General features: G+C 38.9%; 2 protein-coding genes across 2 annotated transcripts; one reads left to right on the top strand and one right to left on the bottom strand.

Moving 5' to 3' along the window:
* Positions 1-1,764: 1,764 nt before the first annotated feature.
* Positions 1,765-2,728, top strand: LOC133733308 (VQ motif-containing protein 4). The gene is given in 2 exon segments (XM_062160949.1): positions 1,765-1,975; positions 1,978-2,728. Coding segments are annotated over 2 exon segments (639 nt in total). The 5' UTR covers positions 1,765-1,933; the 3' UTR covers positions 2,575-2,728.
* Positions 2,729-9,202: 6,474 nt separating this feature from the next.
* LOC133731363 (protein RALF-like 19) lies at positions 9,203-9,559 on the bottom strand. The gene has a single exon (XM_062158754.1). It carries the CDS (start codon positions 9,557-9,559, stop codon positions 9,203-9,205), a length of 357 nt encoding a protein of 118 aa, XP_062014738.1.
* Positions 9,560-12,501: the final 2,942 nt, after the last annotated feature.

The following is a 12,501-nucleotide window of genomic DNA, read 5'->3' as shown; positions in this document are numbered from 1 at the left end:
GGGGCCCATTGTGTTATGTTTTGTCCGAAATTCTGAACACCACCACCAATGGCAGTGGACTAGTGGAGACTTCTTTTAACTCACGCCCACGCGCACCTCGAGAGTTCAAGGCTTCTAGATAATTGAATTTTGGACTATTCAGGGAATCGGGTGTTTGGGGGTGTTTATGGTAAATCATTTATGTTTTTTTTTTTATAATGGTAAATCATTTATGTTCGGACCAAAAAAATAAAGAAGTAAATCATTTATATGGAATTAAATGCATAAAAGTACAGATGATTTGATAAAATAAATATACCTTGTACCGATAACTAGATACATGAATATCATTAGTATTCTGGCAGGTTCGGAAGGCAATCTCCAATTTGACGGTAGAGACTAGATACATGAACATAATTATTAGATGACTATTTTGACTGGCTCGGCTAGAGTTAGGGATTGCGACGTAAGGGTTAGTGTCGAGGACGAGTTTCATCTTCGTATCACCTCTAATTTGGTTATTTGAGTACACACCAATGTTTTGAGAATATTATCTTAATATAATTATTTGAAGTACAATTTTTAAATAATGCGGTACATGTAGAGAATATCAAATCTAGAAAACTCACCAAAGCATATTATTGCTAATTATGGGAGCACAATTTTCTGCTATAAACTTTCAATTCAAGATAATGAAGCTCTCATCAAGAACTAAGCTCTTCTCGTAAAAAAAGAAATAAAAAAAAAGCTAGGCCATGGACTTGTTGTAATAGTCGTATATGATAGTAATTTCTTGTTTCGAATAGGTTTTAGCTTCCTATGAGACACGTAATCTCAACTCATTCTTATTGACGTTAGGCGTATTATCGATGATTGTAAGTCATATTTGACGTTCTTTCACTCAACTAATGTTAGATATATTTTTTGTGAAGCAAACATTGTTACTCATAGATTAGCACATCTTGCTAGCTTTAATTTTCTAAATGATGTTTGGTTAGATGAGACTCTTATTATTATTCGAAATGCACTCTATGAGGATGTTTGTAATATTACTAGAGGTCAAGGCTCTGTGTTCCCCTCTATGCCTCATTTTATTTATAATATATAATAAGTTTGGCGTGAGGATGACCTCCCATTCAAAAAAATAAAAATAATAACATTAACATTTTGTCCCAACGACACTCGTTTTTAAATATAACATTTTGTTCCAACGGCACTCATTTTTAAATATAATATTTTGTCCTAACGGTACTCGAAAGAGACCGATCAAACACTAAAAGTGATCGATGATCGTTGGATTATTTATGACGCCTAAATGATCAAAATCTGAAGGAAAATCAATCTATATTTATGATGGCTAAATAGTTAATACGAAAGAGAATTTTAAGCATGTCTTATCCACATCCACATAACCGACGAATTCTCACGCGCATCTCCAATTACAAGTGCGAACGCTACGATCCACAATTCATTCTAATTCCCATAAAAAATATCGTAAATCAAATTATCCAAATAGAAAAAAATTAATTACTAACTTCACCAATTGGCAAAAAAGGAAAAAGAATAAATAAATATCTGAACAGACATTGCATTTAATTCCGTCAAAACACATTTCATTTATTTCTCTATTTGTCTGAAATGCAAACTATATCCTGCGGCGCGTGCAACTTGCCACAGCAGTAAGACCCAAAGTCCCCACCAAAACATTTCTTACCAAACCAAAGCAGCACAAGGTAAACAACAAGGTCTCTCATCTCATCAATCTCTCTCTCTCTCTCTCTCTCTCCTTCTTCTTCCTCTTATTTTCTCCTCACTCGTATTTCTCTCTCTAATTTCAGACCCTCATCAATGGAAACCTCTCCCAGAAGAGAGACTAACCCTAACCCTAAACCTAACCCAAACGCCCTCCCATCCCCAAACAGCAGCAGCACAAGCAGCACCAACAGCAACAACAATGGACTCCAAGCTCCACCAACAACCCCAACCGCCCAACCCCTGAAACCCATGACCAGATCCGACTCCGCTAACCCTTACCCGACCACCTTCGTCCAGGCCGACACCTCATCTTTCAAACAAGTCGTCCAAATGCTGACCGGATCCTCCGAAACAGCCAGCAAGGTCGCGTGTTCGAAACACGATGCCAGACACAACATCCCGCCGATCAAGTCCACCCCCAAGAAGCAGCAACAGCAACAGAACTCCGGTTTCAAGCTCTACGAGCGCCGCAACAACGCCCTGAAGAATCTCCGGCTCAACCCTCTTATCCCAATCCCGGTGTTCAATTCCAACAACAACAACAACTCCGGGTTCTCGCCGCGAAACCCGGAGATTTTGTCGCCGAGCATTCTCGATTTCCCGGCGCTGGTGCTCAGCCCCGTCACGCCGCTCATACCCGACCCGTTTGACCGGGCCGGGTCGGCGAATTTCGGGCATGGCTGCTCACAGTTGAACAAGGAGGCCGAAGAGAAAGCGATCAAAGAAAAAGGGTTTTACTTGCACCCGTCGCCGACTACGACGCCGAGGGAATCGGAGCCCCGATTGTTGCCCTTGTTCCCGACGACGTCGCCTAGAGCTTCAGGTTCATCTCCTTCTTGAATTGAAAAAAAAAAAAAAAAAACGAAAACTTTGAAATCTCTGTAATTTTATTATGCTATTGTTGACATTGATGATGAAGAGGAGAGGGAGGAAGGTAAAGATTTGTAATCGAATATTTGCTGAGGATGAATGGAAGAGAGAATGTTTGGATCAAGAGTAAAATTTTATTTCATGAATGTTTTTTTTTTTTTTTTCCCTTGGTGGATTAGTAAAATTTGAAAATTACTGGGACTGATTTATCTTTCAAGTTGAAAGCTTTAGTTGGGTGAATGTTATGATTGAATAAAAATCTAGCATTCGAATTTTGAATCAGAAAACCATTTGGGGAAAAAGTCAGTGGGGGAAGTGAGAATTCAATGGGAATTATGGATCACCATAAATTGCAGGGGGAAGAGTTACTAGCTCTTCTGGTATTTGTCTGTCTACCTCTTCTATTTTCATTAAATACTGAAGTAAATAAATAGCAGGGTTGAATTCACCTTCATTACGTTTGGGCATTAATTGTTACCATGGAAGAGTGGGAGGGGAAGCAGTTATGGTTTTTTATATCAATGAAAAGAGGAGGAGGTTAGGGATAGCTGTCAAAGAAAGAGTAGAAGATTGGGCAAGGAATCTTGACCCTTTTGTATTTTTTCTCAAGTAAGATAAAGATGACAGAGAAGCCAAGACAGAGATTTCTGTTCATAATGTACATGGGTCTCATGGGTTTTGTTATCATAGATTTACTATTGATTTTACAATTTATTAGGGTGTTTAAGCCATTTAGGTGATTAGTGCATAGATGATACATGATCTTCCTGCTTATTGCTTAAGCATGGAGGTTGAGCTGTATAGAAAAGATAAGAGACCAACTGACCAAGTGAGAGTGTTGATATCATGTCCGCATTAAAAGTAAACTCCTATCCAAAAGCTTGTGTGAGTACTATGCTGGTATAGTTTCCATTGTCACTGACTTTAGTTGCTTATATTGTTACTCATCTACCAAAATTTACAATAAACTAGAACGACCACATGCCGAGATGTTAGTTAACCGATGTTGGTAATTGATGAAAACTTTTTATTACGCGTGCATGTGTCGAGAGGTTAGTTAACCAGTGCCTGCGCCAAGAGGTTAGTTACCTTGATATCGGTAATTAATGAGAAACCGTTCTTTTTAGCTTTACTTAGGTTTATTGTATCAAAATATGTACTTGCTGATGGGTATGTTTGCACCTGCAGTTGTGCTATAAGCACAGAGCATTACATATTCATGGTCTTGGCTTGGTAGATCTATATTTATAGGTCATCATGGAAGAGAAAGTGACCTCTTGATATATGCTGGTCCAATTTAAAGTTGGCCCATGCTGCATATTTCTGTCCATCAAGCTAGCTTTGCCTAAGCTCATCTACAGCAAAGTTCAGACTGGTATAGTTGACCTATCCTTTTCTGTTTTCCCTTTCCTGCGGGGATGAAACAAATTTAATTGAGCTTTGTTGAGGAGGGTTAATTTTTTAATCCTGGAAAATTTTGGAACTTGCTTGTTGTACGCTAGTTTCAACCAGAGTGGTTTGAATTGGTGTAAAAGCAATCATGCAAAGGTAGTTGGGTTTTTCTCCTTTGTTGAAATCCAACAATGGCTTCTTTGACTCTAAAAGACCAAATAAGTGTAATTGAATGGGGACATGAGAAAGTGAAAGCGTAAGGGGGAAGTGGGTCTTGTGATGATGAAAGAAAAGAAAAGAGGGAAAGCCAGAAAACCAGGTGTAGGTGTTGGCCTCTTGTGCTTGTTTGTCTGTTTGCTTTTGTGGGCGATGTTTGTAGACTTTGCACACTATGGGAGAGTATTGTATGGTTTGGTGGGCAATTGATTGCAAACTTTGAAAGTTTCATCACTTCATGTGCTCTGTTTCAGACGCCTTTCTCCTTTCAGCATTTTCTAATTTGCATCTTCAAAATGAGATGATTACTGAATAGGTTAATCTTATGTACGTTAATGTATCGATATATTTTGGTGTTTTAGGTTAAGGATTCTAATTAAATATTATTATTAGACAAACTTCATGGTAACGAGCTCGTAGTGGTTTACTACTTAATTACCAATAAGAGTATTACCAAATGCCTTAGTGCCTCATAATCGAGGATTAAACGTCGATGGTAACATATATACGGAGAGTTTTAAGATGATGAGATAGAGAAGGATAGCTATGTCGACACAATTCCAATGTGGATGAAAATAGTGTAAAATCGATTATACAATACTAAAACAACTTATCCACCAATTGTTTAGATTAAAACCGGTAGTTATCAAAAACAGAAATGTCAAACGTATGATAGGATCAGTTTGGTACGGCTTTATAAGCTAGCTTATGCTGTGATATTATTGATATGAGAATAAATGGTTGTTAAATAAAACAGTTGAGTGTTTGATAAATTAAATTTCTAAAAGTGTTTATATATAGTACTAAAAATAGTGGCAAAGCGTTTTACTTGACTTGAAGCTAAAAGTGCTAATAGTAAAAATTCCATAAGTTTAGTTGAGTGAGATTCCACCTTTAGCTTAAAGAAATAAAAAGATATATTTTTTTACTTTTACTAAACACATTACTATCTATTGCTTTTAATTTATAACAAATTACATATAAGTTATTGACAAAAGATGACTTAACAAATACATCCTTTAAAGATTGAATTAAACATATAAGGAATAAATCTTACAAATAAGGACAATGTGCTCTCCACTTGCCATATGTCATGAGTTAATTTACTTTTTTACCCTTAACTGCTTCTTTTGACTTCTAATATCTTTATAAGAATTAAATTTTACAAATAAGGACAATATGCTCTCAACTTGCCCCATGTCATGAGTTAATTTACTTTTTTACTCTTAAATACTTCTTTTGACTTCTAATCCCTTTGTGCCACCTCTTTTTTTTTTTAGAATAATCCACTTATGTTACTTTTTTTTTCCTGAGAATAATTCGTTAATGTTACTTTTTTTTTTTTTTTTTTCTGAGAATAATTTGTTTATGTTACTTTTTTTTTTTTTTTTTTCTTCTTGAGAATAATCCCTTTATGTTACTTCACAAAACCTCACTCTCCTACTACTCTCATCTCATCGCCTAATCTTGCTACTAGACCCGTCCAATCCTACTGCTGCACTCATATTCATCCAGATCTGCTACTCGTGTTCTGCTACTGCACTCGCTATACTCATACTCGTCCAGTTCTCCTACTGTACTTATACTCGTGTTCTGCTACGGCACTTGTACTCGTGTTCTGCTACTGCACTTGTACTTGTGTTCTGCTGTACTGCATTCGTTATCGCCTAATCCTGCTACTGTACTTGTACTCGTGTTCTGCTACTACACTTGTACTCGTGTTCTGCTGTACTGCACTCGTCATCGCCTAATCCTGCTACTGCACTCATACTCGCCTAATCCTGCTACTGTACTTGTACTCGTGTTCTGCTACTACACTTGTACTCGTGTTCTGTTGTATTGCACTCGCCATCGCCTAATCCTGCTACTGCACTCGTCCAATCCTGCTACTACACTTGCTGCACTCATACTCGTCCAGTTCTGCTACTGCACTTGTACTCGTGTTCTGCTACTGCACTTGTCATCGCCTAATCCTGCTACTGCACTCATCCAATCCTGCTACTACACTTGCTGCACTCATACTCGTCCAGTTCTGCTACTGCATTTGTACTCGTGTTCTGCTACTGCACTTGTCATCGCCTAATCCTGCTACTGCACGCATCCAATCCTGCTACTGCACTCGTTGCACTCATACTCGTCCAGTTCTGCTACTGCATTTGTACTCGTGTTCTGCTACTGCACTTGTCATCGCCTAATCCTGCTACTGCACTCATCCAATCCTGCTACTGCACTCGTTGCACTCATACTCGTCCAGTTATGCTACTCGTGTTCTGCTACTGCACTCGTCAATCCTGCTACTGCACTCGCTACACTCATACTCGTCCAGTTCTGCTACATCTGGACAAGGAAAATAAGTAAATAACACTCAGATAGATAGTAATAATGATACCTCTGCCATCTCTCCCCCAGTACAGTATCAAAATGCTCAGTAAAAGAACGCAGCAGTTGTTATACTAATCAAGAATTAATTACGAGGCTACTATATGTGGAAAGCTACAAATGCCGTGTCAAAACCACCCAATACATGCCACCTCCGTTGTCACGAACATCACTTCTATAGCCATGTGTCATTTGCCACCTCTTCATCTCCATCATCCCTTCACAAATTCTGATCAAATTGGGATCACCATTTAAAAAAATTAAGAAAGCCATGTTAGTGAAACTTAATCAACTCCTATATAGCAGTAGTATGAACTCAAAATGAAGAAGAAGAACTATAAACCTTTCATTATCTTTGTTCTTCTTCATGCTCAGGTACTTATTAATTAAACAAACGGGAATTTCATCAAACAAAAATTAACAAGCAACTCAACTACAACAACCAAAAATCTACTCGATCATATATCAACTTTACAATCAGGAGAACCCAGCAATGGAACTTGACCCATGAACCCTTTCTTCAAAGTTCAACCCATCCAGCACATCACACTTGACATAAATCCCATAATGCCTGCTCCTCATCCCTAGCCCCGTCACCTTCCATCTCAGCCTCCACAGTCCCTACCACCACCACCCATAATAATAGCACAGAGAATGTTTTGACATTTGAAGCAACCCACGTTTCCTTCACACACAGCAAAGCTGAGACCTTCCCCTCACCTTCTTCCCATTACTTCAAATCCACGTGAAACGCACCTCTAAATTTCAATTCTCTCACCTCCGACCACAATTCAATTTCCAAAAACTACATTCTTTCTTTCCTAGCTATCACCACAGCCACCGCATTTGATAACCGGAATCTAATAAGGTCCAAAACGATGCCGTTCAAGGACGAGGAGGAGTCGTTCGAGCACACGCTGCTGGTGGTGCGCGAGGTCGCTGTGTACAAAATCCCGCCGCGGTCGATGTCCGGCGGGTACAAGTGCGGCGAGTGGCTCCAGCGATCCAATCTGTTGAGTTTCCGGTACGGCGACCGATTCACTTCCGGCGTTGCTCCGCCCATGGCGTCGCTACTCATGGAAGCTCGAAGGCGCTGCTCTGGAATCGTTGGCGAACCACTGCGAGCTGCTTCCTCCGCCATTCACAAGTTTCTGAGTCTCCGATTGGTGCTTGACTCGGTGGCAGTAGAGAAAAAACGCGACGGACATGGATGGGGTTTTGGGTTTTCTGTTTTTGGACGGTGGAAATTGGGTCAGTGGCAATGCCCGTAAATTGTGATGAAACTCGAGCATTTTAGTCATTTTCTATTAAAATTTGAAGCCAGGCCTGCTTCATTTGGTTTTGGGTTTGGGCTTATGTCCTTATTTGTATAAAACAAATTGAAGGTGGGTTTTCTGTGTTTATATTTTTGGTGATGTGCTACTATGTAATTTTCTATTTAATTTAAGCTGCTTATAAGATTTTTCAAACACAGCCATAGATTTCATAACTTCACTTGTTGAGCGATCTTTATTAGGTGTAAAGGTCAAGATTGGACCAGGTTATGAGGTTGACCTGGTTTGGTTTAGAATCGAGCTCGGCCTGTAGAGTGATCAGTCAATGAATCAAGTTGGATTGGACCGAAAAATAGATTCATCTTCATCCACTGGTTCAACTTATCACAGCAATTCAATCTTATACCTAATTTTCCAAGTATTAGAATACAATTTACCAATTATTCATCTTAGACTTTTTGTATTATAAGATTCATAAGTATCCTCTATGATCGATATATGTTAGATAATTTACCTAAAGGCTAAAAGGAAACCCTAAAGAATATAAAAGAAAGAAAGAGCCAAACCTTATTTGCAGGGATAGACCTGTCAGCATTGGATCGAGCCTAACCACTATAGTAAAGCCGCCTAACTAGATCATCTTTCACTACATTTTTCAGTTGCTTTTCATCAACGGCCTTCATCCTCAGTTTTCTAAAAGCTATAGTAATCCAAAATAGAATCCCACTTTAAGTTTTTCTTCCTAGCAAGTATACATCAACTCAGAACCTACTTTGATTTGGACGTTGTTAAATTTATTTGTATGAAAGTACACAATATCGCAACATGTAATTAAGGATTCAAGAACTCTTTCTTTTTGGACAAAATGAAGAAGCTCTGGTATGGATTTTTAGAAATTTAGTAACCTCACTGAGGTACTTTATCGAGCAGATCGAGACCGTCCCCAGTTCTTACAGAAAACAAAAAAGTTAGAAAATTAATGATTAAATTTAAACAATATTGAAGGGAATTGATATCTGCAAGCATGACTTGTTAGAAGATTAAATTCAAAAAACAAAACCCTAGTTCCTGTCTTTATATTCCACATGATCAAGATCACATTAGGTAAATATTTATATCTAGCTTTTTATTTTCTTCTTGAAATACACACATAGCAATTATACAGAAGCGAGAGGAAGAGAAGGAAACCCTTTTGCACCCGCATATACTACAAATATTACACACAATATTAACTAGAGGAACTGATCGTCCTCGTCTTCGTCTTTATATAATTTTTCTAGTCCCACCCTCTCTTCTGCATAACTTTATTCCCCTCTTCCTCTTCTTCTTCTAGCTTCTTAGGCTTGCCTGGCGCATCTGGTGATGTAAGTGCAACCACGACGATAGGGGTTAACCTGCCTTCTGGGTCCACCGCAGTTGTAGTAAGACCCACCACGGCGGCGACATGGAATGCCATTCTTCTTGAGAGCTCCGTAGCTGATGTACCTGCCTCGACCGCGCAGCGTGCGGCGGCTTGATTCGGAGTCAAGCATCATCTCGTTGTCCACTCCAATGACGTCACCCACGCTGACGTCGACGAGGGATGAGTCGTGGCTGTAGCGGGCAAGGCCCCAGCCAGCATCATGGAGCTGGGAGGCCTCGACTGCTACGGCCAGGGCCAATAGGAGCGCGACCAGGCAGAGCTTGAAGTCCATATGGGTGCAAAAGGGTTCACAAACACAAGGGTTTGTATAGAGAGGGGTTTCTAATTTCTTCTCTGCCCTTCCTGTTTGGGGAGGGAAAGAGTTATGGGTAGAAAAGAAAGGGGTGAGAGGGCTTGGTTATATATGAAGCTCTTAATTGGGTTAAAAAAAGGCCAAAAAAATAAGGGAGAGACTTGGTTTTTGGTGGTTGAGTTGTGCGTTTGTGATTTAGCGCAATTTTGGGTGTTCGTTGAAGATTGCATGGCATAGCTTTGTTTAGGACGTGGAGGCTAACAGTGTTTTCAACGGTTTAAGTCCTTAATTTGAATGTAAAAACAGTTTTGTCTCCAATTTTTATGGTTAATGAGAAGTTTGCAGAGGGTTTTTGTTATGGTAGCTAGCAACATTGCACATGTCAGTTTACGATTTGCTCATATATATCTGTCTTTGAAAGTAGGGTAACCTGGGTATGGGTTCAACCCATATCGTCCTTGGTTGCTATATATATTGCCAATTCCCATGGAATTTCACTTCAAAAGTAGGTTTGATCGACTCTCAATTACTACACACTGAAAATACTAAAGAATGAGCTTAATTCTGATTGTGATCCTGAAGATACTTTAAACACTCTACAACTCTCTAGAATCACAATCACAATTTTATCGGTCTTATTTACATCTTTATATTTTTTTTAAATAATAAGCAAAATACCACAAGGAAAAATAAAAACAAACAAAAAAGACTTTCCTCCAAAACCTAATCAGTTCATCACAATCTCATTTATTAATCCTCTTTCCCCTCCCCCGCACCACGAGAAATTTTTCTATCCTACTGGAGAACCATCTCAGCTTGCCACATTGCCACATGGTCTGACGCACCAGTAAAAAATTGCCACGTGGAAGTTTTTAACAGCTCATGTTACAGCCCTGTTACCTCCCGTTAGCTACTCATCCTTCTACCGTTATCTGCCAATTCGTCTTCTCATTATTCTCCAAAGATTGCAGTTTCTCTCATGGAGTCAAAGATCTTGATCAAGGTAAACAGAACATGAAGTTATTTTAATAAAGATCTTCTCATATGATTACATCGATCATGCATGTAGTTAGATTTTTATACATAATCATTCATCTCAATTCCAATTGAAGTGTATATTAGGTCTTATATATATATTCTGCAATCTCTTGAAAAATTCTCAGATAAAATCTTAATTCCAATCGAACGGATCTACTGCAATTGGGCTGATGAGTTTGAATCATGCAAGCATGTCGGGAAAAGCCACAGATGCCGATGCTAGATCTTGCAGCTTTCCACGAGGAAGATGCAGATGACCAATTCGAGTATGGGCCACGATGAGGCAGAGATCTAAGGCTTCCGGACAAGTCTCTGCACCGAGGAACGAGATCCATGTCTCTGATGAGAAACATGGCTTTTGATTGCGAGATATACTGTGCTAATGAAATTAGTGAAAATGACTACTGTTTTGTTAAAGATATGAAGGACAGTGATTTGGGAAAGAAGCCCAATAATGGAGAAGCGGAGGAAGAAGGAGAGTAGGAAGCTTGGAGACTTCGGTTTAGATTTCGTCTTCACCCAAATTTGACTGCATAACGAATGAACAGTTCAAGAGAGAATGAAATTAGATTCGGGATTTTTTAAATAAGGTTTGTATCGGTTAACGATGGTAGCTAATGGATGGTTTGAGCTGTCAAAGCTTCCACATGGCAATTTTTTACTGGTTCGTCAGACCATGTGGCAAGCTGAGATGGTTCTCCAGTAGGATAGAAAAATTTCTCCCCACACCACAAGAAAAAATTAAATAACAAATTACATATAAGTTATTGACAAAAGATGACTTAACAAATACATTCTTTAAAGATTGAATTAAACATATAAGGACTAAATCTTACAAATAAGGACAATGTGCTCTCCACTTGCCACATGTCATGAGTTAATTTACCTTTTTACCCTTAACTACTTCTTTTGACTTCTAATCCATTTATAATGATTAAATCTTACAAATAAGGACAATCTTCTTTTCACTTGCCACATGTCATGAGTTAATTTATTTTTTTATCCTTAACTACTTTTTTTTTTACTTTTAATTCCTTTATGTTACTTTTTTTTTTTAGAATAATCCATTTATATTACTTTTTTTTTAGAATAATATTTTTTATGTAACTTTTTTTCGTAAGATAGCTTTATTGATATTTTAAACTCTCCAAAAGTCTTCAAAACTAGTTTTAGATACAAATATTTACCCCATATATCAAAACTTCCATCAAATTTTCTAAATTTTAATTTGCGCAAAATATCTATTGAAATTTCCACAATTTTGAAGTACCAAAATTTTCTAAACTTCGTCTCACTAGTACGTTTCCCAACACAAATTCCCTCTTCCGGTAATGCACTCGTCATCGCGTGATCCTGGTACTGCATTCGCTGCACTCATACTCGTCCAGTTCTGCTACTGTACTTGTACTCGTGTTTTGCTACTGCACTCGTCATCGCTTAATCCTGCTACTACACTCGTCAAACCCTGCTACTGCACTTGTCATCGCCTAATCCTGCTACTGCACTTGTCATCGCCTAATCCTGCTACTGCACTTGTCATCGCCTAATCCTGCTACTGCACTCGCTGCACTCATACTCGTCCAGTTCTGCTACTGCCCTCGTACTCGTGTTCTGCTAGTGTACTCGTCATCGCCTAATCCTGCTACTGCACTTGTCCAATCCTGCTACTGCACTCGCTGCACTCATACTTGTCCAGTTATGCTACTGCCCTCGTACTCGTGTTCTGCTACTGTATTCGTCATCGCCTAATCCTGCTACTGCACTTGTCCAAACCTCGCCATTGCCTAATCCTGCTACTCGTGTTCTGCTACTGCACTCGTCATCGCCTAATCCTGCTACTGCACTTGTCCTGCTACTGTACTCGGCTACTGCACTTATCCTGC

This window comes from Rosa rugosa, chromosome 2 (assembly GCF_958449725.1).
Source record: "Rosa rugosa chromosome 2, drRosRugo1.1, whole genome shotgun sequence".
Classification (NCBI taxonomy): domain Eukaryota; kingdom Viridiplantae; phylum Streptophyta; class Magnoliopsida; order Rosales; family Rosaceae; genus Rosa; species Rosa rugosa.
Note: the sequence above shows the minus strand (reverse complement) of the source record. Positions and strands in the feature narration are given on the sequence as shown.